The 25,579-nt window shown below is 44.2% G+C and overlaps 1 protein-coding gene across 7 annotated transcripts in view; it reads left to right on the top strand.

The window, feature by feature from the left end:
• Window positions 1-25,579, top strand: part of LOC124302321 (agrin-like) — a 290,584-nt gene that overhangs the window by 255,382 nt on the left and 9,623 nt on the right. For 4 of the 7 annotated variants that reach the window (XM_046758373.1, XM_046758370.1, XM_046758371.1 and 1 more), the window contains 9 exons: window positions 10,573-10,809; window positions 17,085-17,300; window positions 17,424-17,665; window positions 18,462-18,648; window positions 21,174-21,271; window positions 23,334-23,448; window positions 24,143-24,379; window positions 24,593-24,886; window positions 25,406-25,555. In XM_046758373.1, the coding sequence (XP_046614329.1) occupies window positions 10,573-10,809; window positions 17,085-17,300; window positions 17,424-17,665; window positions 18,462-18,648; window positions 21,174-21,271; window positions 23,334-23,448; window positions 24,143-24,379; window positions 24,593-24,886; window positions 25,406-25,555 (1,776 nt within the window). Of the gene's footprint in view, window positions 1-9,362; window positions 9,515-10,572; window positions 10,810-17,084; window positions 17,301-17,423; window positions 17,666-18,461; window positions 18,649-21,173; window positions 21,272-23,333; window positions 23,449-24,142; window positions 24,380-24,592; window positions 24,887-25,405; window positions 25,556-25,579 lie in introns of all 7 variants that reach the window. The other 3 variants (XM_046758375.1, XM_046758374.1, XM_046758372.1) reach the window with 3 other exon arrangements.

Genomic DNA, 25,579 nt, shown 5'->3' with positions numbered 1-25,579 from the left:
TGCCCGTTTAAACGCGCGGAATAACAAATTGATAGTAAAATTTGGCAAACTAAAGCGTAACCGGCCACGTTGCGCAGGGTATTATAATGCCGCGACTTCAAACACACGTATAACAGAGCAATTAAAACGACAAATTACAAAGTGGTCGTAGTGCCCGTGCAGTTTGCGCGGTGAACGAGAGAGAATGTTTTTCGCTACACGCCCGCCGTCTGTAATAATATCATTCGGAAGAGAAGGAACAAAAAACAAAAAAAAAAAAAAAAAAACTTCAAAAAAAAAAAAATTAAACGTAACGAAACGAAACAGAACCGAGAGAGAGAGAAAAAGTACGTGACGAATAAAAACGCATTTCTCAACGCGTTACCAGCTACTACTTCAGCCATAAATAAATACCTTCAAATCCAGCCAGCGTTGAAGCTTTAAATTTGTCGCATAAACGTCACGACGGGGGTTGCAAAAAAAAAAACAAAAAAAAAAAACAGACAAAATAAAAAACGAAAGCCAGACGCTCGGCTAAAATAACAGCACGATATCTGCAGCCGGCTGTGACGTACATATATAATAAAAAGAAAAAATTAAAGTGCAGGGATGCTCTCGTTTATAAGGGGTAGTTTTTGCTTTCTTTTCTTCTTCGTAAAATCATTAAAATACTACAGAGTACACCGTCGTAACAAATTATATATGAAGTTCGTTTAACAGTGCGAGAAATCAATTTCTGCGCCGTATAAACTCCTCGGTCCGATTCAGTATAACTCTTGTAACTCTAAGGAAAATAAATATGCTAGAAGAAAAAAAAAAAAAAAAAAAAAATAGCGAAGCAATCGAGTTGCACGCGATATAGTCCTTTGTACGTTTACAATATAACACGTAGGTATACAGAAATGTGTAGGTGTGAATATCAACCGGTTGCACGAATGCCACTTTTCTAGGAGTAACAATCACTGCCGTTATACATTCTCGATAAAGAGCTAATCGTCACAGAGAGTAAACTTTAATCATCGCTCTCTCGATTTCTCAGCTTAAATTAAACGCCACAATCCTCCGTACCTAGTTTCACTCGCAACGGTTCTGATAACTGAGAGCGCGTTTCCCGTACACACTTGCTTGTTATTTGATTTAGGTATGCATACCCTGCAGTGTGAACTGCAATGCTGGCTATACTCGCAACCTTGTGTACTCGAGACTGCGTCGAACGATTCGCGATGGCGGCGGGACGAGATAAACCATAAATAAAACAGGGCGTCTGGTGCATATATTTATTTTCATATTTATATTATACGTAGGTGTAATACATATTGAAATTCGGGCATATAGACAACTTCGAACATGCGCATCACGCGCAGTAATATCCGGTATGTAACGTCCCTTGCACCCGGCGCGTCTTCCTAAGGGGGATGAAAATACGAGCGTGGAATCGGATTGTTTATACCTTTCAGACACGGGAGCTTATCGCGGCGATTATATTGTCTCGGTATCCGCCTAACGCCTTGAATCAAGGCACACTTGCGTCGATGTTAATTAAACAATCGTGAAATTCGGACGTTGCACTGAATTATTTGATACACGTTTTTCGGCAATCGGTTTCCAAATCAGGGAGACCTGTTTTCTGAATCAGACAAGAGATGCGAAGTGATTGAAATCGGTCTCAAGAATCGGCGATTCCTGATGAAAGTTGCGTTTGTTCTATGCTCTTGGTCATCTTGTATCTGCCATTTTGAATTTCGCAATCAGCCAAATGTGCGGAACAATTATATCGCCGATATACATACGGAAGCTATTTTCTCTGAAAATTCGTCGTTGAATTTCACCCGGGTGTTTTACGAAAATTAGGAAGAAAGATTGTTTACGCAGGATTAAGGCAGGGAGAATTGTTGCGAAGCGACGAAGGGAGATTAAAAGAAGAGGCAAAGGGAGCGGGGGATGATCAAGCCCCCGGCAGGCAAAGAACCATATTTTAATCGGTCGCAGTTTATCAACGGTTTCACGGTAAATCACTCGTTCCTTTCCACTTCATAACTCAAGCCAGGGATCCCGGATCGGGTGTCCCTTGATCCCAGACCCGACGGGGTCTCGACCCCCTTTTTTCTCCCCCCGGCCCCGTTTCGCCGTCAGTTTCTTTCTTATTTATGGTCCGTGGGGTAATTCTCAAAGTTTTGCGTGATTCTGCATACCCGACTCGCCGAGCTTTCTTCTTATTCTTATATCCTCGTTCTTATACTCGCCTCTTTTTTTTTCCCGCTTTTATTTTCCCTCCGTCTCGACCTTGTTTATACGTATTCTTCTTCGTAAAAATACGACCGGAGAATCGCGAGAGGCTTAAAACCTTTGAAACTCTTTCACGGTGGAAAAGCCACGACGGATAAAAGAAACTACCCCGGGATAACGGATAATTTCATATCAATTTCACGGTTGTCGGGCGAGAAATCTTGACCGCGTAAAGAAGCGTAACAGGGTCGAGAAGAGAGGAGAGGAGAGGAGGAATAAAGAGCGCGGGTAGAGGCGGAGAGAAATAATGGGGCTCCTCCGAGGCTCTGGGGAAATGCGAACTGGTAGAAATGTAGCAGGGGTCTCGTTTCTTGCGTCAGACAGTGATTCGTCTGGGTTCCCGGAGTTGGAAAGCGTCGGCGAAACAACGCTACAACAACAAAAAATAAAAAAATCAAAAAAAAAAAAAAAATCCCACCTTTTTCATCCGCGCTGCATGCAGCGCATACTTACTTTGGCATAAAGCATCTCGGCCTCGGGCTCACGCTCATTCCGACTGGACGAGAAATATCAAAAAGCACGTGCGTGCGGTCACCGTAAAATAGGATTGGTGAAATAATTATTCCAATAACAAACGCTGTGTTGATAATTTTCTAACAAACAAACACGCGCCGTGAACTTTGTTCGAAAAAATTGTCTACATCTCCTCGACTTCGTTCTCATGTTTCTTTCCACCCGCCTCTCTCGTACTTCCGGCGAAGCGGAAACAGCGGCGAAGGGAGCATCCCGAGTCTCAGACTGTTCGTTTCAAACCCTCGACGGGAGCGTCGCGGAGGACTGAAGGGTCGTAAATATTCATACGTCCGAGAGCACAGCCGAGATGAGGAATAAGTGACCACGAGACGGGAAGGACGTGGGATCGGGAAAGCTCTCTTTGCTCGATCAGAGGGGACAAAGCGAGAGGCCGAAGGACGCGATCTTCCCTTAAACTTTAATCGTGGGTGCTCGCTCCGGGTCTCTTAGACGGCAACGAATCCGAGTCAAAGATTTCCCCCTTTCATCCCATGACCTGTCAATATTAAAGTGACTCGTCACCCCCTTGCGGACCAGGCGTCGCGACGCTCGAGCGTCACGCCTGTCAGTGCGGCAACTCGGCAATCATCGGTGATCGGACCCTCTAATCAATTCCGACGAGACAATGGACTTTGTTCCTGGCGCCGCGTCGTTGTTTTCTTTATTCCTTTTTTTTTTTTTTTTGTTTTCTTGTTTTTTTGCTTTTTGTTCTTCGTTTATCTCTCCTTTTTCAAAAAGTCAGACAAGAGACCCGCTTTGATGCCTCGATCCTCGAGTCGTCCACTCGATTAAACGTCGACTTCTTTTCAACAACGCGACCACGCGCCGCCCTCTGACGCCTACACGTATATACAGCGTCATATGTATATATATAAGTATACTATCGATCGAGAATTATTATCTCACGATATTAAATTCCCCCTCCAGCTTTCGTAATCGTCTACTCTCAACTTTTATTAATATTACGCATAATCTACCCACTCGATCTTCCCGGTGCCCCCCGAAAAACACACCGTCGCATGGCCTTTGGAATATGTGATTGAAAATTATCTCCCCCTCCCCCTCCCCACCCCCCCCCCTCCCGACCCATTATGTATATCTCAATACCGAATCCATAAGTGGCCAATTTGAATCTCAAACAATCGAATCTCACGATCTTTAACTCTCGCGGCAAGCTTTCCAACAGCATTAACCTCGAACAAAGGTTGGTGAAAAGTATTCTTACAGTTTCTCATACATGTTTTTTTTTTTTTTTTTTGCTTCGAAGAAACGAGAAAACTCCAATACAGAACGAAATATTACTCGCTCATCGCTGATCATTACCGATACAACGTTCGTGTTCGTCAGTTTAAAAAATCCGTATCCGTGTGATCGAAAAGGAGAAAGAAAAAAAGGGGGGGAACCTGACTTCGCGGCTTGTGGGAATACGCTTAAATTAGCATAAAGATAAATGCAGGTTCCGAGGTGTCGTGGACATGCGAGTGTGAGTTTTTTCGCGTTTTGGATATTTAAGTGGAAGGGGAGGGAGGGAGGTAGGGGAGAGGGTCAGATAAGAGGTGAACAGCGTCCGTCGTCGACACGATAGCCTTCGTCCCGGTACGGAGACAAGCGAGCAGTTGGACAATCCGACCCTCGACGAGAACAAGATAAGTCCACGAACTGGGCGCAGCGAAACAAGTATTAAAGTACGACAACTTGTTGAGGTCAGACACGACATCGCCGGACGGACGTTTGTTATATGAATTTGATGCATGCGCGCCTTCGTGTCGAGGCGTCGTTTATACAACGACTAACTTAAAATTGCTCCTTGGGGGGGGGTTTGAAATCGTTATCCTCGTACCGATGATAATTTCAGAGACAAGAGGACCCCGTGACGCTCTAAACGCCGAGCAAGTTTCGTTCAAACCAGCCGGCATTGGACGGAAAGTTTGTCTGCAATGCAGGGTTGAGGGTCTGTCTTTGGACTAGACTTGATGAGGGTTTGGCGTAACCGAGTTCGACCAGAATTCGAACAGCGGGAAGATTTGGTCCGGCTGCGGACCATTCGCTGGCTAGAGGAAGTCATAAATTTAACGGTTGGACAGTTAATTGTAAATTAACAGGAAGTTTGATGATTGATATGTTAGATGGATTAAGCAGGAATCAATCGAAGTACCTCAACTCATTGAAAATCATTCGTGATCACTTGAAATTTATGCACAATTGAGCTGAATATATCGTGGAAATCGTCAAATATGAGTTTCAATTTATTGACATTCTATTGATTTTTATACCTTATCGTTTACATTCGTTGATTTATAGTTCTCCAAGTGATTTTAATTCTGCTTCGAATCATTTCACAACATTCTAATCGATTTTCAGTTACTTGTTGTGATTTTCTGTGATTTTATCCGGTCTGGAGATCACCTAAAATCGCCTGGAATGCATGGAAATTATTGGAAATCAAAATCAATCCCTCGATATCAACGTCAATGATTCGTAGTCATTCGTGAATTGGTTCCCAAAATGAACGGCTCCTCAGATAATCGGTATAATAATTTTTCCCTAGAAAATCGACGGCGAGCTTAGGAGCCGGGGAATGGGGAATAAGGTCTCTCGCATTCGTATGGATCGCTTTTTACCGATCTCCGCGTAAACGACGTCGAATAATAGCACAGAGAGGTGGATTTGTGTAAGACTTGCAGGTTCGTTTGCTGGGTAAATTTTAATCCTGGTAAATGAAAAATTGAATAATTTTATTGCTCCAATCGCTTCTCTATCTTTTGTTCAACGTTTATTATTTTTCATCGATTATTCCTCCATTATCCCGGTGAAATTTCGTCGACGCGCACATAACATCGATTGCAAAAATTTGAAACAAGAATATTGCTACTGATTTCGTTTCATTTTCAATATAAATCAACTTTGAAAGTGAACACAAGTGAATTGTGATTTTAAATCGATTTTAAAACGAATACCCGAAGTGATCGAATTTCGCTGGGAGGATTTACTCAATTTTGTTAGATCTTATTGCGAGACTGACGAAACTTGAGGCGGTGACAGGCGATGGAAGACGAAAGGAGAAAGAGGAGAAATGGGAAAGGACAGGCGTAGCTGTTTCCATGGCTCTTTGCCAAATTGGGTCAGACCTAAGCAGCACCAGACTAACCTCACCTGACCCAACGCTAATTCAACTCAACGCAATCCCACCCTCGGCTTAAACTAGCCTTCCGATCGCATACATCGTTCAGCTAGACACCAAGGACCAAATCCGACCACACCGTTCGCCCTGCGCGACTACGATTGATGCACGTAAACAGAGAGGCGTACATCGACGGACCAAAAACCAACCCCCGTGATATTCAATACTGATTTTTCCCGGAACCTTTTTCATTCGGTTGTAACAGCCGTCAGTCAGAATTGACGCCGAATTAATTAAACGTCGAAATTTCACATGGAATTAAACCTGTGGAATAACGTGAAATGAGAGAATTTATCATAACAGTCGCAATGCGATTTAAAAAGTGTTCAATTTTCGGGTTTCCATGTATTACGATTTCGCAAATTTTTCGAGAAAACTGTGCCTTGTACGATGAGTCCGACGGTCGTTGAATTGCCGTTAAAATTTCATTCAAAACTGGCTGAGAATGTAATACGCACCTAATCAGATCCTACGGGATTTACAAAATAAAAAAAAAAAAAAAAACAGAAATACCGGAACTGATATATCTAAAAATAAAACAAAAAAAAAAAACGCACCCTGCAATATCGTTTCAACTCGCTCGCTATTTTGTCCGTATAAAAATTTACGACGAAAACAAGAACATCAACAACACCTAGAATTCGTTGGCGGAATTTTTTTGAAATGATTCCGCACCCGCCTGCGTTAGTTCACCGTTTCGAATTATTGCAAGAGAAATAGGGCGGCGAAATGCGAGGTTTATGAACTGTTTATCGTGCGTACGCGAATGCAGAGCCTCATGGAACTCCGGACGAGTTTCGAACCCGTTCGCGTCGGTCCTCTGTGCTTTTAATGCCTGCACTACCTCACGACATAATTGTCAGTGCAGCCTGCTTTTAACGGCGCGTATATGCAGGGTTCGTTTGGTCGGTCGACATCCTGAAGGGGGTGGTGAGGGAGGGGGAGGGTGAAAAAGGGCCGAGTTCATAGGTGCCCGTCCTCCGCGGCTTGTAAGCACGTTCGTTGTATGCACCTACATGGATGTGCAACGGAGTTCACGCCCACCAACCGCGAACGAAAAACCGGGGCAAATACCGTAGCGATATACGCGTGGAGTGCTCGACGTGCATTTTCTCATAATATATTATCTCGAACCACGTTCAACGGACACTCCGAAGGGAACGGACAAAGCTTAACCGCGGTTTCTCTGCCTGCGACGAAACTTCTTGCCAAAGAATATCCGACATTGGAATCAAGACTTGCGTCAAATATTGTTCAAATTGATATTTGAAGCAGTCTGGTTTGATAAATACGAGTATAATGTTTTTCTTTACGATGATTTCCTGGATTTTTGACAATCTTGAAATACCGAAACTGTTTCTATTTTTTATGTACTACACATTCTTTCGATTGAATTGTAGCTGATATTATGACAAAGCGATGTGAAAAAAGATTTTCAAGTGAACTGGAACACGACTGATCCGTCAGAGAATAGCTGGAATTCGAATCACTGAAATTTCAGAATCGATTCGTCTTCTAACGAGTCAAGATTGTTTGAAACTGTTTCAATCAAATAAATTATTGGCTTGAATTAAACGATAGTTCATTGAAATTGTGTTGAATAGTGTCTTAATACGGAATTAACCGAATCAATTAAAATTGATTATACAAACTGCTCCAAGTTCGAGTAACGTCTAACTTAAATTGTCAATTTATCCGTCATTCAGCGTCCTGACCGAATAGTCTTTTTTCCGTAACATTCTTTTGTACAGAGACAAGCCGAGACGATAGTATACTTTTGTCTCGAACAAGCGTCGGTCTGCGGAGGCAGCCGAAGAAATTAATTGCGGTTGTTAATTGCAGTACGGATGAGTGGGGAACAAAGCAACAGGGTATAAAAAAAGGTTGGAAAAAAGGTAAAGGAAGAGAAAAAAAAAAAAAAAAAAAAATCAGAACTAAGCTTACACAGAGAGGCGAATCTCTTGAATTCCATCCTATTAATTACCGATCTTAACCGCTAATTACATCCCCCATTGTCATTCCTCTATAACGCGAGGTTGGCGTGCGCTGACAAAGGAAGATAACGGTATAACAAAAGTAGGCAAAAGTTTCTTATTTCCTTTCATACTAAACTTTACCCCACAGCCAGCGTCTTTGTTCCTTCGCCAATGGCGGACACTCCCGGAGCTTTCCAACCTTCGCCTGCAGGGTGGTCAATTAACTTTTAGGTCCTAGGGCAGCCCGCGGTCCCACCCAACAACTGCCACTTGGCGTTTCGGTAGTAAAACCGAGCTGCAGTCAGCCGCCGTGCCCGATAACCAGGCACCGGGGTTCGCGTCACTTAGCGCTTAACGTCTGACCACTAATCTGCCTGACTCCCTGACCGCTGCCTCTGATCTCTGGAGGCCTCTGCCTTCTACCCTCGCTAATTATTCTTTCACCCCGGCCACCGCCCTCTCCCAAGGACTACCGTGTCATTTTCATGTTAAGCAGAGCCGAGCGCAGCTTGAACGGTCTAAAATCATACCTGTTTGTAATTTTTTTTTATTTTTTTAATTTTGTTTCAAAGGAAATGAAATCCCTCCGAGCAATTTCAGTTTCAGGACTTTGTTATTTATAATTTGAAGAACGATGTAGAATTTTTTTGATTGAAATTAATAACAAAACGGTGGCGCACGTTTGTCCGATTGACTTGAAATTTTGACAAAATCTTTAAAAAGCCGTTTACCGATTCAAGATCGTGGGTAGAGTTTTAAGATTCGATACACGAAATTTTTTTGGAGATTTTTTGGCCCAAATATGGTATTTTTTGTTCGTAATCGGGTATTTCTGAAAGAAAAAAAAAACAAAAACTCATCATTTGGGCTTTGAGCTCGAATTCAAAAAGATGTTTTCAACTCGAAGATTTTCTCTTTCTATCTGTTACAACTCGGACAGTGATGTCAGGAGATGCGACGCTGTGAAAGCCCTCGATTTCGGAGTCGTTCGTTATTTATATGCACCATGCCGTCTTTTTTGTTAATAATTTCGATGAAAAAATTCTAGAATGCTCCTGAAACTATAAATCATAAAACTGTAATTAAAATTGGGAATCTTGTTCTTAATAAAATTTATATTTTTATTTTATTGAAGCGGAGCTCAGTCTGAAATTCGCAAAACTTCATCAACAACGTCTTATATCGTAAAAACAAACAGTAATCAAACGGATTTTTTCTTTTTTATTTTGAAAAAGCATTCTGTACGAATTAACGTGCGTATCGGGCAACGCGCCGAACGTAACGGGTGTTTAACGAAATATCTCTGCCAGGAACGTATAGTACAATATGACGAGATAATTAAATTAACCAGTTTAAATTACACCTTTATCCGCTTGCCGTAATCCGTACCGTGTAAACCCTTGATGTTGAACGAAGCTTTATTTCAGTTTAATGCAATAGCCTCGAGTAACCGTTCATCCGTTGCGACGTTAAAAAAAAAAAAAATATCGTATATAGACACAGACCTCCGAAATGAACACGTTTATCCTGATCTGTACTTCGATAGCCGTGTCGAGCTGCTGCTATATTTATCCAAAAGGTATAATATCTAAGCCACCTGACGAACATAATTCGCACCATCGTATTTTCCGTCTCAGAGAAGTTGCATTACCACCTGATCCGAGACGCATGACTGCATAAAATCTGCTTTGCCAATTTGACGCAATCCGCTTAACTCCGTGAAACACTCGATATTGGATCAAGCTGTAATAATAATTAATTAATTAATCAAACTCGCGATGGCATTTCCAGCTCTATGTGTACATCATACAATTGAATTTACGAAGTCAGAATATGTGCAGGCATATGTCGTCTATCCGCCAATTTAAATATAGAACCTCGGGCTAATGGCTTTCTTAGTAATTAAAAACGTGCCAGTGTTTCCAACCTTCGCTGATATTTCTACGGCGAATAAATGCAGCAGAGACTCCGAGAGTTCGCAGCAAACTCTTCGCTGATTAATGTCCCTGGCTGTTTACTTTTCGAAAAAGAATAAAAGAATATTATAAAATTCGATTAGTCAAGTGTTTCTATAGCGACGTATCAGATAAAAACCGCACATCCGGTTGGTGTTTTTTATTTTATTTTATTTTTTTTTCAATACGGTTTACAAACGGCTATTGATATTCGAATCGTTAGTTTAGTTAATTATTGCGATCAGTTGTTTCCAACAGAATAACTTTATTCCTGAGAGTGAATAATGATGTGTCGTAATTGGGGTTAGGTTGAAAATGAGAAACACGGAGAACTCGCGGGTTGTCTTGACTCAACGAAATCGTTGAATTTGTGTCAGAAGTGGGATTTTCGTAGTATCGCATAAAGCGATGGGGGGAGCAACGAATGACGGGATAATCGAGACGACCATTAATATGACTAATTAATTAGCGGAGGGATGTATCGAGTAAATCGGGAAAGCTCCTGGGCACAGTCGGTCTAAATTAATTGGAAAACAAATCTGACCCCTCTGGCGGTGAACTCGACTCTCTCAGTCTCTGGTTCTATTCTAATTAGTGGTTCAATCCGATCCCCCCGAACATCAACGATTGTACTTTACAGTGGAATTAGCCTGATGTGTCTCCGACAATTTTTTGTTCCCAGAACTGAAGGATCCCTGCACGAAGCTCAACTGTTCGCAAGGAGCGCAGTGCGTTCGAACTCGCAATGGTTCCGACGCTAAATGCGAGTGCGCAACCTCTTGTCCGAGCCTCGGTGACCACGAGGGCGGTTCTCCCGTCTGCGGAAGCGACGGGGTCGACTACCCTAATCTCTGCGAGCTGAACCGTTTCGCCTGCACCAAAGGGCTGAACGTCACCGTCGCTTTCCGTGGCAAATGCGGTGAGTAGAAATGAGCTTTATCGGGCGAATCTCTCGCCCCGAAGGCATTGACGATTAATGCTCTCACCTCCGCGTCCTCGTCCACATCCTCGTTCTGATCCTGACCCCGTATTATGTGCCCGCAATGCAGCGCGAATAACTGTATCGCACGTTCGTTTGCAAAGTTTAATATCCCCTGGAGTGGCTTGTGACAATGGCAATTAGAAACCGACCGAACGTTTCGGGTCTAGGGTCATTCGCGAGGGCTTGATACGATCTCTGAATCCCCCGATATGACTCGGAGTAACTGTGTACGATATACCGATGCTTGAAATTTCGATCCGAATTTAACCGAGACGTTTTCGTTGTTGTTTATGCTCGCTAAGAAATGAAAATCCTCCAATTTCTAACCTCTGTTTTTGATATTTATATATCACTACCTGTCATCAGGGAAAAACATATGAGCTGACGTGTTTCTTGTGTAAAAAAGCCCGATGCTTCGATCCATAGAGCCGATTTTGAAACAGATCGTCAGAAATTGCTAGGAGAACATCTTTTTTCGTTTAGGTATGAATTTATCATATACATATATTATTAATAGTAGTGTTACGGTTTCCCCCTTCGAATATGCATGTATTCATTTAATTAATCATAATGAAGATCTGACGTTCCCGGACAACGATCGTATCTTGAAATCAACGAGGATCTTTCTGGATTATTCCTTGAACGGACTTTAAAAACGACACACGTCTCCTTGCACTTTTGTCCCAAATAAACCACCCCAGTCCTTTTGAATCCTCCCGATTATTTATTTCGCCCGCTTACGTAACAATATCATATGTACAAAACTTATTCACAGAATTCGAGAGCTGAGAAAAACAACGAAAAAAAATTGTATTCAGAATTTCGACTTCCCGATCAAAAATTTATTGCCGTAGGCACAAAGTACAAAGCGTTAAAAACAAAAGCGCCCGTATCGGAACTTGACAAACGAATAAACTAATAACACACGTCAGCGGTTCCGGTGGCGAACAGCTGGACTCTAGCCGCGGGTTTTCTGGTCACCCCCAAAAACGCGGTTGGTTAGCTAGCTCGTGTGGAGCGTAGGGTAGAACTCGCGTGCATAACGCGATATCTCCGCGTCACGTGCGTATAACCAACCATCCAACCAACCCCAAACATAGAGAGACAATGATAAATTAGCGGCACGAGCCAGTGACGTGAGTCCGAGTGCAGTCAGCCGGAAACCTTGATGTATAGACGATTCGCAGTCTCTCTTTCTCCCTCTCTCCCCCCCCCCCTCTCTCTCTCTCTCTATCTCACTCTATCTCTCTCTCTCTCCGCACGTCAATGCACCGTTGCATCCGAGTCGCTTCGCTGCCGATGCAGCAGCAGCGGCAGCGCCGACAAACTTAGCGCTAGGCTACAGCCTTGCGTTTAATCAGGCGGGTAGTGGGGACAAATGTTTGATCAGGCTGCAGGTTGTAGGAAAGTGCTGTTTACTCAGGATTAAGTAAGTCGTCCTTCCTACCCCCCCCCCCCCCCCCCCACCCCCTCCCCCCGCTCCCTTGCTCTTTCTCCCTCGCTGGCCCCTTTCCCTTCCGGTTCCGGAAAGCGTCCGGGTTCGTGTACCAGACTTGGGTGAAACTAGCTGTTAATGAGTTGGTTAAATATTCCCCGACAGTCCCTCTGCTAGGCGGAAGCACAAGGCGTGTAGCTAACAACCCTTTCGACATCTGCATTCGGGATTCATCCGGGTCAAAGCGGATCGGCGAAAGGGATAGGAATTCTTTAATGAGCGGTCGTTTATCGCCTATGGCAGGTAATTACCGAACAGCAGGTATAACCGTGGTTTTTTTTTTTTTTTTGTTTTTTTGTTTTTGCCAATTTACCAACACACTCGGTCATTCATTCGCTTTCGGACTATCATTTATCTTTCTCACCTCGCCGCGACATCCTCGTATCGCTCGGAGGATGCATCTATAGGTAAAAGTACGAGGGAAAAACAAAACACCGTAGATATATAACCTTATTTCTCCAGAGTCGGACCTAATATTGACGCGTTAATATTTTATTACATTCAGAAAAGTTTCTTTACCCGGCCATCTTCTGGCGGAATTTTCGAACCACGGTGAGTTCACTTCGAGGAAAGAGACACGGTTACTTTGGAATAAAAAATAAAACGACAAATTCCCGTCAACGTTGCACCGCAGTTCCGATTTCTTTGCATTTTTCAACCATCTGCAATCATGTTCGAAAGAATTACGATACCTTCTGTAAACGTTATTTCCTGGGCAGACACGCATTTGACAAATCGTTCCGCGTACACTTGATATCGAAATCTTTCGAGGTTGTTTTTTTTTTTTTTTTTTTTTTTTTCTTTCCAGAGCGTTATGAATCTAGAATTCAACAGGGCGTATGATCGATCAATAATTCCAAGTAAAGCAGAGTCATATTCTCGTAAATTATATTACAGACATATCTATGTATACGTGTATACGCGTGTATATATATATATATATATATATATATGTATATGTACATTATATACCTACGAATTATTCAACGCGGTATGCCGCCGCTTTGCGGCAGGAAAAGGAGAGGCGGTGAAGCATTTATTCGAAACCGGGGGAATTGAAAGACGATCCAACAATGCCGTTCATCAATCAAGAGCCGGTATAACGCGGGATCGTTTCACCGTCGCTAAAAGAGAGTCGATAATAAATTTCTCGCGATAAGATATCGTTGGAAAGATGGGAGCTGGTGGCAGGTTTCCCTTGATATTCGCGCCATGACGTTCTTCCATACCCGATAAATCAAATTAGCTAAAAAGTTTTCAAAGTTTTAGCATTCTTCGCGTTGGTTTCACAGCCAGCGGATATAATATAGAATACTTTGGATTCCCTGTACGGAGGAGGAGAATCGGGTGCGCGATTCAAATTGAAAACGAATCCGTTCGCCTCCCTTTATTTCTCCTCAAGGAACCGGATGAAGAGAGAACCGAGAGACTGGATGCAGAGTAACTTTTTCGCAAGAGACTTAAGGCGGTTCCCTCTCACGCCTGAACGTTCCGAAATAAGGACAAAGCGGTTATATATATGCACCGGGTAAAATTGTCTCAACTAAATTTTCCCACCTCTCTGAGTTCGCGCCCCGTTCTCTCGAAATTCGATCAAGCTTTTCCGGTGCAGCGCCCGAAGCGGAAACAAGTCGGAAGTATGTCGCCGCCAATTTTTTTCGTCTCATTCCATCTTTTTACGGACGATGGGAATAATTAACCGGGAATTGTCACCGACTCCGGTAATTTACATTATACAGGCACCGTGGAATTGTCGAACTTCACTCTGCTTAAGAGACTGCGGAACAGTAAAGACGCAAGTGCCCGAAGTGCTGTTAAAGGCGGTTCTGTCATTACTCCCAAGACGCCGGCTGTATGCACAGTAGGAAGATTCAGTTTATTATGAAAAAAACGGGTGGAAACAGGCGAGGAAAAACGAGTGTTTGATTGTATCAACGATTCCTTCAGCCAACTGCAGTGCGATCTTACCGTCTCACAACTGTTGTTACAGAAGAAACCGTTCCTCCGCTATACTTTCTACGGCGTAAGTTTCTTCGCGACGAAACGCCGTGTCTTTATACGCTTCTTCGTTTACAGTCGTTAAATTCGGGTTTTACGATACGACCGACTTGGGTCTTGTTGCAGCGGTTCCCTGTGTAATAAAGGAACGAATGCAGGGGCAAACTTCCGAGGTGCGTTATTTTTGTGCATAGAACTTCGGCAAAGACTCTCGATTTATTTCATTGATACATAATGTGAAATTATGAATAGGAATATGACTGAATAATCCGAAGAATTTTAAATAACAGAATCTACAAGAATTTTCTTTTTGCTTAAAAAACCATTAAAAATTCCTGCAAGTAATGTTTTTTCCATTTTTCACCCTTCAATTTTTACGCATAGATCAACGATTTTGGTACCAACAAAAAAGAGACCAATGCAACGATCTCAGATTTTAAAAATTATAATTACACCTGAAGTCTCTTTATCTAAATCGACGATCCTTTAACTTCTTCCCGTTTATTTTTTAAACAAGTTCCAACTCAATCTGCTTCAATTTAAAATTTCAAACTACTGATGAAATAATTTCTCTGTGCGGCAATTATAAATTCTCTTTTCCGAACTGTTATAAACGGGCGATACGTCGTTATTAATAAGATGGCATTGAGACATAAAGTGCCAGGGAATCATTATTAAAGGCTTTTCCAGTAATTCAGAACCGCTGAGGAATGTCTCGCATAGGCTGGATAGCTGCTGAACTAGGATTACTTATTAATCGTACCGAGTTTATGCTGTTTTACGCGACGGTAGTGAAAGGCGTGTCTTCGCTAAGGGAACATCAAAGGCGTGGAATTTCCGTACAATATAACATCGGAGTCTAGCGTGAATCTGTCCGACGAAAACGTTGAAGCCTCCGCACGAAGTGTGCTTCGAATAATTCACTTCTCTTACACCGCGCTATGTACATGCATACGTATACCTATATGCTACATTTATAGCAACGGGGTTGAACCTGCGAGTACACGAAGGACTTCGAAATAAGACTGGAAATAAAAATTAAGCGCTAGCAAAATCGAGGCTCTTGATGAAAATATTTAGAAATGCTGCAAGAAACTGCAGGCTTGCACGAATAAGGGATAAAAACTTGCAGGGATGAGTATAAACTTGAAAGATTATGCGGGAATAGCTGTATAAGCTGGGATGCCGGGAGATCCTGCAGGGGAAGGAAAAAGCTCGGCAATCGCGTCTTGCTTCGTCGAACTTTAAAACAATCGCCTTCAGCGTCGTTCGGAGAATTTTAAACAGAAGAAAAAAACAACTTGAAAGCCTCGGATCATTCTGAACGCGAAGGGCAAAATCAGTTACTCGGATACTCTCGCGTATATAGGTATAATATATTATAATACACGTGTAAGAGAGAATGTATCTGTACGAAAATGTAACAACAAAGTTAACTATAATTCTTTTCCGATTCCCTTACCTAGTGTTATTTTTTCTTTTCCATCGTTCTCTGCAATCCTCTGCACGTTCATTCAGTTTACCAATTTATTTTTTTTTTTTTGGTTTTTGTAAAAATATCCCGTGAGAATTTTTCGCCTCCTAAAACGTAGGTACTTTCTCGTTTTCCTTACCACTTACATATGTACATTATAACCATACATACGTATACATACACCGCGTGAAAGGACTGTGCGCGCGATTTTTCTTTCGTCTCGCGTAACTTCGGGGCGACAAAAGATTGTATAAAAGCGTTTCAAAGGCGAGGGACCGAAAAGCTCGAGATCTCGCCGCTTTGAAACGAGATTTTTTATTTTTTTAATTCTTTTTCGTCTTGTTTCTCTTTCGCAAAATGCACCTCCCACGGCGGAAGGAGAAGGGAGCATACGAAGAAGAAATAATTCGTCGAGTGCATTTATAATTCTTCCAAGGTTCGATGGTCGAAATTCTAAAGCAACCGAGGTTGGGTCCAGGAAGGAAGTTTTGTTCCGTTTCCGGTTTCCGCATGCCCGGTTAGCCGACGAGGCAAGTTTCGCTGGAAGAGGAACCGTGTTCCCGGGGGTTAGCTTAAGTTGCAGTCCAGCGAAGCGGGTAAACTCTCCCTCTACCCGGCGTCGCGACGCCCCATGATCCGCATCGAAATCGAGGAGAAAACGCGGGATTTTGCCGCCGTGGCCAAGATCACACGGATAATGGAATTCCGCTGCTGGAGGGTTCATTTGTTTCGAAAATTTCCTTCCCCTACAACGAGCCTCGGAATAAAACCACCCCCTGCACGCGCTCTTCGCGGCACGTTTTACTGCACGCAACATTACCCTAAACGCGTCTCACTCCCCTTGTATTGTACACCTCTTTCGATGTTTGTTCTTCTTTATTCTTTCCCTCGTATCCTGTTGCCTGCATTTTCTTCCTTCGATCGTGTAATTATACATTGAATACGGAGGAAACGAAATTCAGCGCCGAAATGCGGGGCGTTTCTCCCTCCGTCTCTCTCTCTCCTCGCGTGTTAATTTCATGCATGTAGGGTAGTAGAGCGAGTTTCGAATACAGATTCCTGCACCGACTTCTTACCGACAGCACTGGAACGTTCGAGAGTGAGGGAATATCCCCACTCTGGCGCACTTCCAGAACGTTCTAATAGTGTCGGTAAACGGTCGGTGCAGGAATCTGTATACAAAATCTTTATCTCCTCGCAACTCTACTCATACATGGTTAAAAATGATGAGAAACGTCTTTTCAGATCCCTGTGCCGGGGTTGAGTGCGTCGAGCCGGAAGTTTGTCAGCTGGACAGTTCGAGGCAGCCGGTTTGCCGGTGCGGAGAACAGTGCGGCCTCGAGTTTTCCCCGGTTTGCGGAAGCGACGGAAAAACTTACTCGAACGAGTGCAGCCTTCGTCAGGAAGCCTGTCGGTCCAGGTTACCGCTGAGGAAGATTTACCTGGGCGCTTGCAGCTCCGGTGAGTACATACATAATACATGCGCGTTACGACGCGGTGATCGACTGATTTTCTACCGCAAAGGAAAAAGTCTTTTCATACGGGAAGAGGGGGGGGCGGGGATTTATTTTGTCACTCGAGCAGGAAGCAATCCGTGCGACGATGCGAAATGCGGGTCTTATCAGCAGTGCGCCATCAACCGTTACGGAATCGCTACGTGCGAATGCGGCCCGGAATGTCAGCCGGTAATGAGGCCCGTCTGTGCCAGGGGCGGATCTACTTACACATCCCTTTGCGAGATGAAACGTCAGGCGTGCATCACCAAGACTAGCATCGAGCTGGCCTACACTGGCGCCTGTGGCTCTAGGGGACCTTGTTCGGAGAAGGTGGGTAAGAAGGGAGGCCTTCCAGCATCCGGTAACGCAAAAACTCTCTTTATTATTCCACTGATGAATACCTGCTACGGCTTACGGAAGTTTTCTTTGCGCCACTTCTCAGGATGGACAACCTTCGGACCGTCTGAATCGAAAGTTTGAAAACGCGGAGGAAAATTAAGAGAGTTTAAAAAACATCCCTCTCGCGGTTTGATGAAACTGAATCTCAAGCAAATCGAATATAACAGGAGGTTTGATTAGTTGTCGACAAGTTGAGGGGAGGCTTCGTAGTTGGGACCTTGAAAAATTAACAAGCTCCGGTACTTTTTCAATGTTTGTCGACAAACAGCATTCCGCGAGATTCTTCAAGCCGTTACCGCTCTATTCTTAACTTTTGATTCAGACTGTCCCGCCGATTCATCCCGAGTCGCTTTAAGCCCGTCTTTACGCCTTTCAAACACTCTCTGAGACCCTCCGACAGACGGTTCTCTCTCTGTTTTTCCCCATTCCGCGTCATCGTGCAGCATCATATCCTCGAAAGTCGAAGTAACAAGAAGACAAGGATGAAACTCGGGAAATTGTCCGTTCAAGAGTCAGTTATAATCTTTCTTGTCGTGAAAACTTTTCCGACGGCGTGTCGACTTAACGATCAATGTCTCTCGCCGTGTTCGAGTCGATGATGCAACGGCGTTGATCGCTTGCTCCTGAGAGCAAAGTTAACTTCACCGATTTCGAAACGTAGTTAGAAATCGAAGTGCATCTCGTGATATTCCGACTAATGTCGGCGCATGTATCTTGAAATTTCCAGGTTTGTCAATGGGGCGCTGTTTGCGCTGAAAACGGAGATAACGCGGTCTGCGAGTGTCCCACTTGCTCGGCCGAGTTTCACCCTGTCTGCGGCGATGACGGTATCAGTTATGGCAACGAGTGCAAACTTCGCCTCGAGGCCTGTCAACATCGGAGAGAAATCCGAGTTCTCTATACAGGATTGTGCAGTAAGTATCATACATATACGTACGCAGTGTACACACGTATAAAGGTACAGGTACAATAATGCTCGCGGACTCGCGAAACTAGTTCGTCCTTTTTACGATCAGTCCTGAATGATCAAGAAAGTCTAGCATGTCGGGAATACCTTGCGATTCAGCAAGAACCTCCGATGTATAATAGATCTATGCATATAGCTGCACTGTTATGTGAAAAACGGTGCCCGTAAATTCGTCCATTTTTTTCTCTTTCCTTTCAAGGTTCGTCTGGCGGATTGCGTTTTTTTTTTATTTTTTTTTTTTCTTTTTTTTCTATCTCGTTTTGTTTGTCTTTTTTAGTAAAAAATGTACGTTATATTATACGGTTTCCTGAAAATCTCCTCCGCCGCTCCTTAATTAATTCGAAACCCAACGGGGCGGGTATTGTAGGGATACCCCGAATGCAGAAGGACAGATCGTGAAGCGTAATGAGTGAAAGAGAGAGGATGACGGTATTGTAAATACGGCACCGTGGGTTCTTCCGCATAGCGGGGATCCCATTCCTTGGCGAGGGAAATAATAAAGCAAAATTCTATTGTTGAATCGGGATGGCGGCGGTAGTGGAGAGAGCTTTTCGCCGTTCGCGTACATATCCGTCGTACCTACCTTGTACGTAATATCTTGTACCTTCCACGTCTCTTCGCTCTCATCTTCGCCCTGCCGAAGCAAAATGAAATCTGAACATTTATCAAACCCCCAAAGCAAAAAATCAACTCCGATTATTACACCCGTCGTCGACCGGCTGTCCGTCTCCGGGAAAATCCCGCTTGCCGAGGGTTGACCGATTTAACTCTCTGGCATATATTCACCCTCCGGCTCTTTCGGTGAAAGCATGCCGGGCGTCCGCAGCCACGGTTCATTTGCAACGCAAATTACACGCGCACGCGCTTCGACGTTGTCTCTCTTTCTCTCTCTTTCGCTCTAGTTGACAATCCGGCAGGGATTTTTTGAATGTTTCTTTAATCTGTCGCATGTTTCATCCGGCTAAACTCGACGATTTTGCTGTGTCAGAAAGAAAAAAAAAAAAAAAACGAGCCGTAAGCCTCTTGCGACGATAAATCTTTTTTATTTTATTATATGTTTTTGGTTATTATTTTTTTTTTTTTTCTTTTTACTAATATTCACTTTGGGGGATGAATTTTGTAACCCTTTAACCCGGTGCCCGAGGTGCGAAAATCCGACGTTCCGCACGTTCGCTTCCGCGTTATTCACGACTTTTTGCTCCTTCTTTTCCAAGGCATCGCTGCAAGAGACCCAGGATGAAAACGTACGGCGTCTCATCCATATCACGAGACACCCTCTCCGTGTGCACCCTGTGCAATGCAGTCTGTATGCATTCCCCCGAGGCGTCGAACCCGTGGCTGTATCTATGCATCTGTTTGAGTTGTCGCGTGCTGTGCAAGTATCCAGTCTGCGAGATTCGCACCGGAATTCAATGAATTCTAAATACACGTTCGATCACGCGAAGCGACGATGCAATTTCAAATCGTTCCGATATCATCTCCGCCCGCAAGGATCTCGATGTATAATTTATTCTTTCACGATCACGCAAATTGGTCAACATTTCACGGGCTCTGATCCATGTCACACGGATAATCGACCTCAAGATTCGAACGAAACAACGCGAAGGTTGCTCTGAGGAATTTTTCAACGGAATATACTTGCAAGCCCTTGTACATCGATTTTGCGAAACGTTGCCCGAAGTGCTCTCCTTTATTTTCCCCTCTCCATTCAAAGTCTCGCATTTTACAAAAACTTTTTTTTCACCCGACAACGAGCCGCGCCTGCTGTCCATTAGTTTTCCGGCAAAACCCTTTGAGTGTAGCAGGCTTCGCGTGCGAAACTCTGTAGAGTAGATCGAGGATGGGATCATCAAGAGCCGACCCGACACGTGGAACATTTCCTCATTCTTTACGCGGTATTGTACTTTCGGCAGACGGAAGCGGACGCGTTTCCCGTCAGAGGATCGTACCGGCCAGTCGGAATCGCGAACGATTATTTACCCTGTCCGTGTACCATTGGTGTACCGATATTTGCATAGACCGGTCGTAAGGCTCGATCGGTTTTGGATAAGGGATGAAAACCGTGTACACAGAGCTAATAACAAAGCCGATGGAAAGCTAGCCGGGATACCGATAACGCAAAACAGGATGTATCCAATCAAGCGGCGCGTTGCGCGGGGACAAATTTCGCTGTTTCATAGCAAAAAGCCGATCATCGCGATCGTGTATCTCGTGCAAACTGTGCGAGCAAAATGCACCCGGCGTGACACGATCGTTTTGCCGCGGTTGTGTAAAGGGATAATTTCGCACCCTCTGTGCCGCCTACCCGTCGGTTTAATCCTCGAGCTAGAATCGATATCGCCGTCTTGCCCCTTCAAACATCCGCCTTCCTGCCCACTTGTGCTCGTTGTTTGTTCGCTCACTCGATTAATCAAACCACCCTTCCGCTCGACTCATTCTCTGTCTCTCTCTCTTTCATACTCTCTGTTCCAGACGGCTGCGAGAATAAGAAATGCGACCATTACGCCGAATGCGAGAGCGACAGCAGCGGAGAGGCCAGATGTGTCTGTCCATGGAATTGCGACAATGCGGTAAGAATTTATTTCAACTTGAACTCCCAACTTTTTTCGCGGATAAAATCTGAGGTTCACAATTCTAGGAACGTTCCTTGCTTAACGTGCTTTTTCAAGTTACTCCATGGCGAATTCGAAGAGATTCGGTTTCCAGAAAATGTGAAAATGTTTTACTTTTGTTTCTCAAGTCTGTTTACAGTGAAAAAAAAAAAAAACGTTCACATCGTCTTCCATTTTTGATACTATCGAACCGGTTTGGATGTGAAAGTACACTTTTGAATGTAAAAAAAAAAACAAATACGCATTTTGATCAGCGACGATTAAAAATCTGACCGCAAAACGGTGAATCTGAATTCACGATTTTCACACGATCGAATGAAAGTAAAAAGCATTTTAATCAGGACCACTGATATAGTCTCGAAGCCTATCATTTCACAGTGAAATAAAGCCACTGGAATCGTGGGACGAACTTGAACCGGGTTAAGGGTGTCAATTTTGTCAGAGCTTTGAACGGTCCTTGCGTGCAATTTGCGTCGCATGCATGCAGCGGTTCGATAAAGAAGCCGCAACAAGATCCTCCTGCAATTTTCTTGAGCGTTGAAAGAAAGGAAAAAAAAAAATACAGCCTTCGTCGGCGCGGTTAGTCGATGCGAGATATGTGCAGGTTCGGGGAAGACAAAAATTATTCCTTTGGTGAATTTTTCGCCTGTACGAAAAACGGACGATTTGTTCGCGATGCAGGAGCACACGCGAGAGTTGGCGAACGAGGCTGTGGGTTGACAAAGCCCGTGTAAAACTCTGAGTAAATCATCTCGTATTCCCGTCGAGTATCGCCGCCCCCAGTCCTGCAGGCGCGGAGTCGTGAACGTCGCGAAAACGATTCCCTAAGCGCCTCGTACTCGTGCCCGCGTCCGATTTCGCTGTACACCGCTATTTGTCCGGTCTATAGACGGCTACGTGGTTTCACCGTAATGCCAATCGATGGGGCGGGGAACTAAAGAGCGGCGGAAAAGGTACGTCGGGAACCGTGGCAGGAGCTGAAAGGGGAGGAGAGAGATCTGGCGAGTCAGCATCCAGCCGAAGCGACGCGGTTCTGGCCGCAGGAGCAAAACAAGCCGCAGGGCGCCAGACTCGCCATTTTTTTTTTTTTTTTTTTTTCTTTTACTTTTTCCTTACCCACAGAAACCGCGCTCGTCTCCTTTCGCCTTTTATCCCCTTCTGTTCCCTGTTTTGAGCCCCATTGTCACGCGGCTTCGCCATCGACTCGATCCACGGTGCATCCCGCAGATTGCAGCGTTTTAAACTGCGCGGATATTCCCCCCGTTAGAACATCGACAGTTTTGTTCAACTACGAACTCTACACACGTGACGTTGCTACGCTTTCGTGCCGTTTCACCGTATAACTGCAGTATGCAATTCTCAAAGCGTCTGAAGTGTCGGAAGTAGGTGAATTTCTCTCGCCGAGTTTTCGCAACGTTTCAAACCTTTCTCAAATGCTTTTATTTAATTTTTTCAATCCTATTGCGCAAAACGTTTGATTTTACTACGGTTTTTTTTCTGTTATTGAAACGTCGCGTTATATACGTATACGTAACGCGTTGTTCTATCGTGTTTAATGTTTATTATATATTTACCTTCGTCGACGCGGAAAGCTCGAGATATTTCATTTGAATAATTACAATGAGCTGTGAATTGTCCAGTAAATAATTCAATGCCTGAGAGGCGAGTTTTGTGCACAAAAGAGGAAATAATCGATTGATCCGTACGTCGTCAATTTCGCCATTCTGCTACCGTATTCATTCAACGAAATGAATTGATTTCAAATAATGTTCATTTTCTGGTTTAACCCTTTTTTTTATTATTATCTTCTTACACGAATTTCAAGAATAACGAAACAAAAAAAGAAGGAATTTCTATCTACGAGTTTCGATTGAAATATTAGCCGGTTCTTCTTTGCGTATGTCTGTCAATTTTTTTCAACATCAAACATCCATCGAAATTGACTCGAATTTTACGAGAAACTCGGCATTCCCATGAGGTCTCCTTTGATCCTTAATGCGGATTGTTTCTGTAATTCCAGGTGGAGATGCCGGTTTGCGGTACCGACGGCGTGACGTATTTCAGCGAGTGCGCCTTGAAGAAGGCATCCTGCGCTTCGCAGACGCTGATTGTAGTCAGCTACAAAGGGGACTGCGGTAAGAAAAAACAGATGCAAACTCCCTGAAAATTGTTGAGAATTGCTAAGCTTTAAGCCTTAACCAAGCCCAAGGCCACAATTTAACTCCGTCGTCACTCGTTGCGTGATAATTTTTTTTTGTTATCTCCTAACTTTCTCTCACCGATAATTAACGTGTCCGGAGTAAAATTGAGAATGAACGTAAAATTACAAAAGAGCACGACTCCAAAACAATACGGCCCCTAGAACTTATCGTGATCTCTATGGTCAGCAGATGGTTTCGGGTAAATTGTACCGGTACAAGAGTAAAAAGAACTTACTGCAAGCTGCGATGCGTTAATATTTTCACATGTAATCGATGTAGTGCGATGAAAATGGTTAATGAAGATTTTTAAAATTAAATACGGGCTATAGGTTAGAAAGCTTGCATCGATTGCGACCCGACATCGGAGCCGTAATGGAAAATTTTCATTCCTCGGTACTTGATTTCAAACCTAGCGAAAATATCGTTCTACCAACACGCAACAAGTGTCGATTGTCTATATATACATGCGTGGTACAGTAGCTGTAACACAACGTCAGCCGGTGGTTGCAGTCCTCCTCTCTAACTTATGTATAACGTAAACGCATTAATACAACTGGGGTAAAAATGAATAAGAAATGAACACGAAGGAGGAAAGACAGGGTGGTGACACGATAACTAATTCATCCAGCACTTTGCGCGGGGATTCACTGCGAGAACGGGGCTCGATGCGTCGGGGGCGGCTGCATCTGTCCGGAATCCTGCCCCCCCGACGACGTCGGGGAACCGGTTTGCGGCAGCGACGCGAAGACCTACCCCTCGGAGTGCGAGCTACAGAAATCGGCCTGCGATCGGGACCCACTCCTGCCGCCCCTTCACGTCACCTTCTACGGTGATTGCGGGGAAAAGTCACCGGTGGCGGCTCTCAGTAAGTTCAAATTGATTCATCCGTCCCCCCCGAGGTTGAACTACGCAAAAGAGAGAGCATCCCGTGACCCCGATATTACCAATCAAGCGGCAGCTGACGCTCGCGATTAACCCCGCCTCACTAATCGCCTAACATTTCTCCCTCTCTCTCTCTCTCTCTCTCTCTTTCTCGTTGTCTATATTCCGTTTTCTACACGCCCCGTATCGCAATTAGCAACGATATCAACGGCACCCGTCACGCGACTGAGCACCAACCTCGACGGAGGAAACAGCCAGGAACGCGAGGCCTGCCGCGACATCCACTGCGACTTTGAGGCGACCTGCGAACTTGGTCCGGACAGGTTTCCGAGGTGCAGTTGCCGATTCGACTGCGCCGCGATATCCGCCGAGAATATGAGACCTATATGCGGTAGCGATCTGAGGACCTACTCGTCACTATGCGCGATGAAAATGGAGGCCTGTCAAAGGCAACAGGAACTCAGGCTTCGACCCCTCGATCTTTGCCAAGGTCCGATTAATCCGCTTATAAATTACCTTTCGTATCATCCCTTTTTCCCTTAACGTAATACAAGCATGCCGCAGGCGTATTTATCGCACGATCCTTAACTAACCGAATAACTTTTACTCCCTTACACGGTATCGCACAATCACATTCAGTATTCGGTGAAATGTAGACGCATGGGTATGTTGCACGTGACGGGGACTAGCTTCGTAATCAAACACATGTATCGAGAACACGTACCTATGGGAAGAACGCGATCATATACATATACACGGTAGACACACAGAGATCGAATTCATCTAACGCTGAGTACATTTCATGGAATTTCAATGCCGTTGTTAATTAGTAAATTTTCGACAGTCGATCGTGATGATCGTGTTCTCCCTTTGCTCTGTACACCCTAAGGTGCGAGTGCCTCGTATCACGAGTATATCTTCTAGTCTACATCTCAGCTTTTCTCCATTACACACATGCACCGAGAAAATGATTGTCCATCAATTAAGAATTTATCTCTCCGAAAATCAGGCATGGAGATTCGCCCCTGCAACGGAGACGCTCCGCTGGTTGATTCCGAGGGTCGTGAATACGACTGTGGTAGCGGTCCTCAGCGCAGAGACTGTCCGAGCATGAGTTACTGTCATCAGACCACGCGGTTCGCACGGTGTTGCAAAAAAGGTAAGAAAGGGGGGATGAATTATT

This window comes from Neodiprion virginianus, chromosome 4 (assembly GCF_021901495.1).
Source record: "Neodiprion virginianus isolate iyNeoVirg1 chromosome 4, iyNeoVirg1.1, whole genome shotgun sequence".
Taxonomy (NCBI): domain Eukaryota; kingdom Metazoa; phylum Arthropoda; class Insecta; order Hymenoptera; family Diprionidae; genus Neodiprion; species Neodiprion virginianus.
This window is presented reverse-complemented; position numbering and strand designations above follow the sequence as displayed.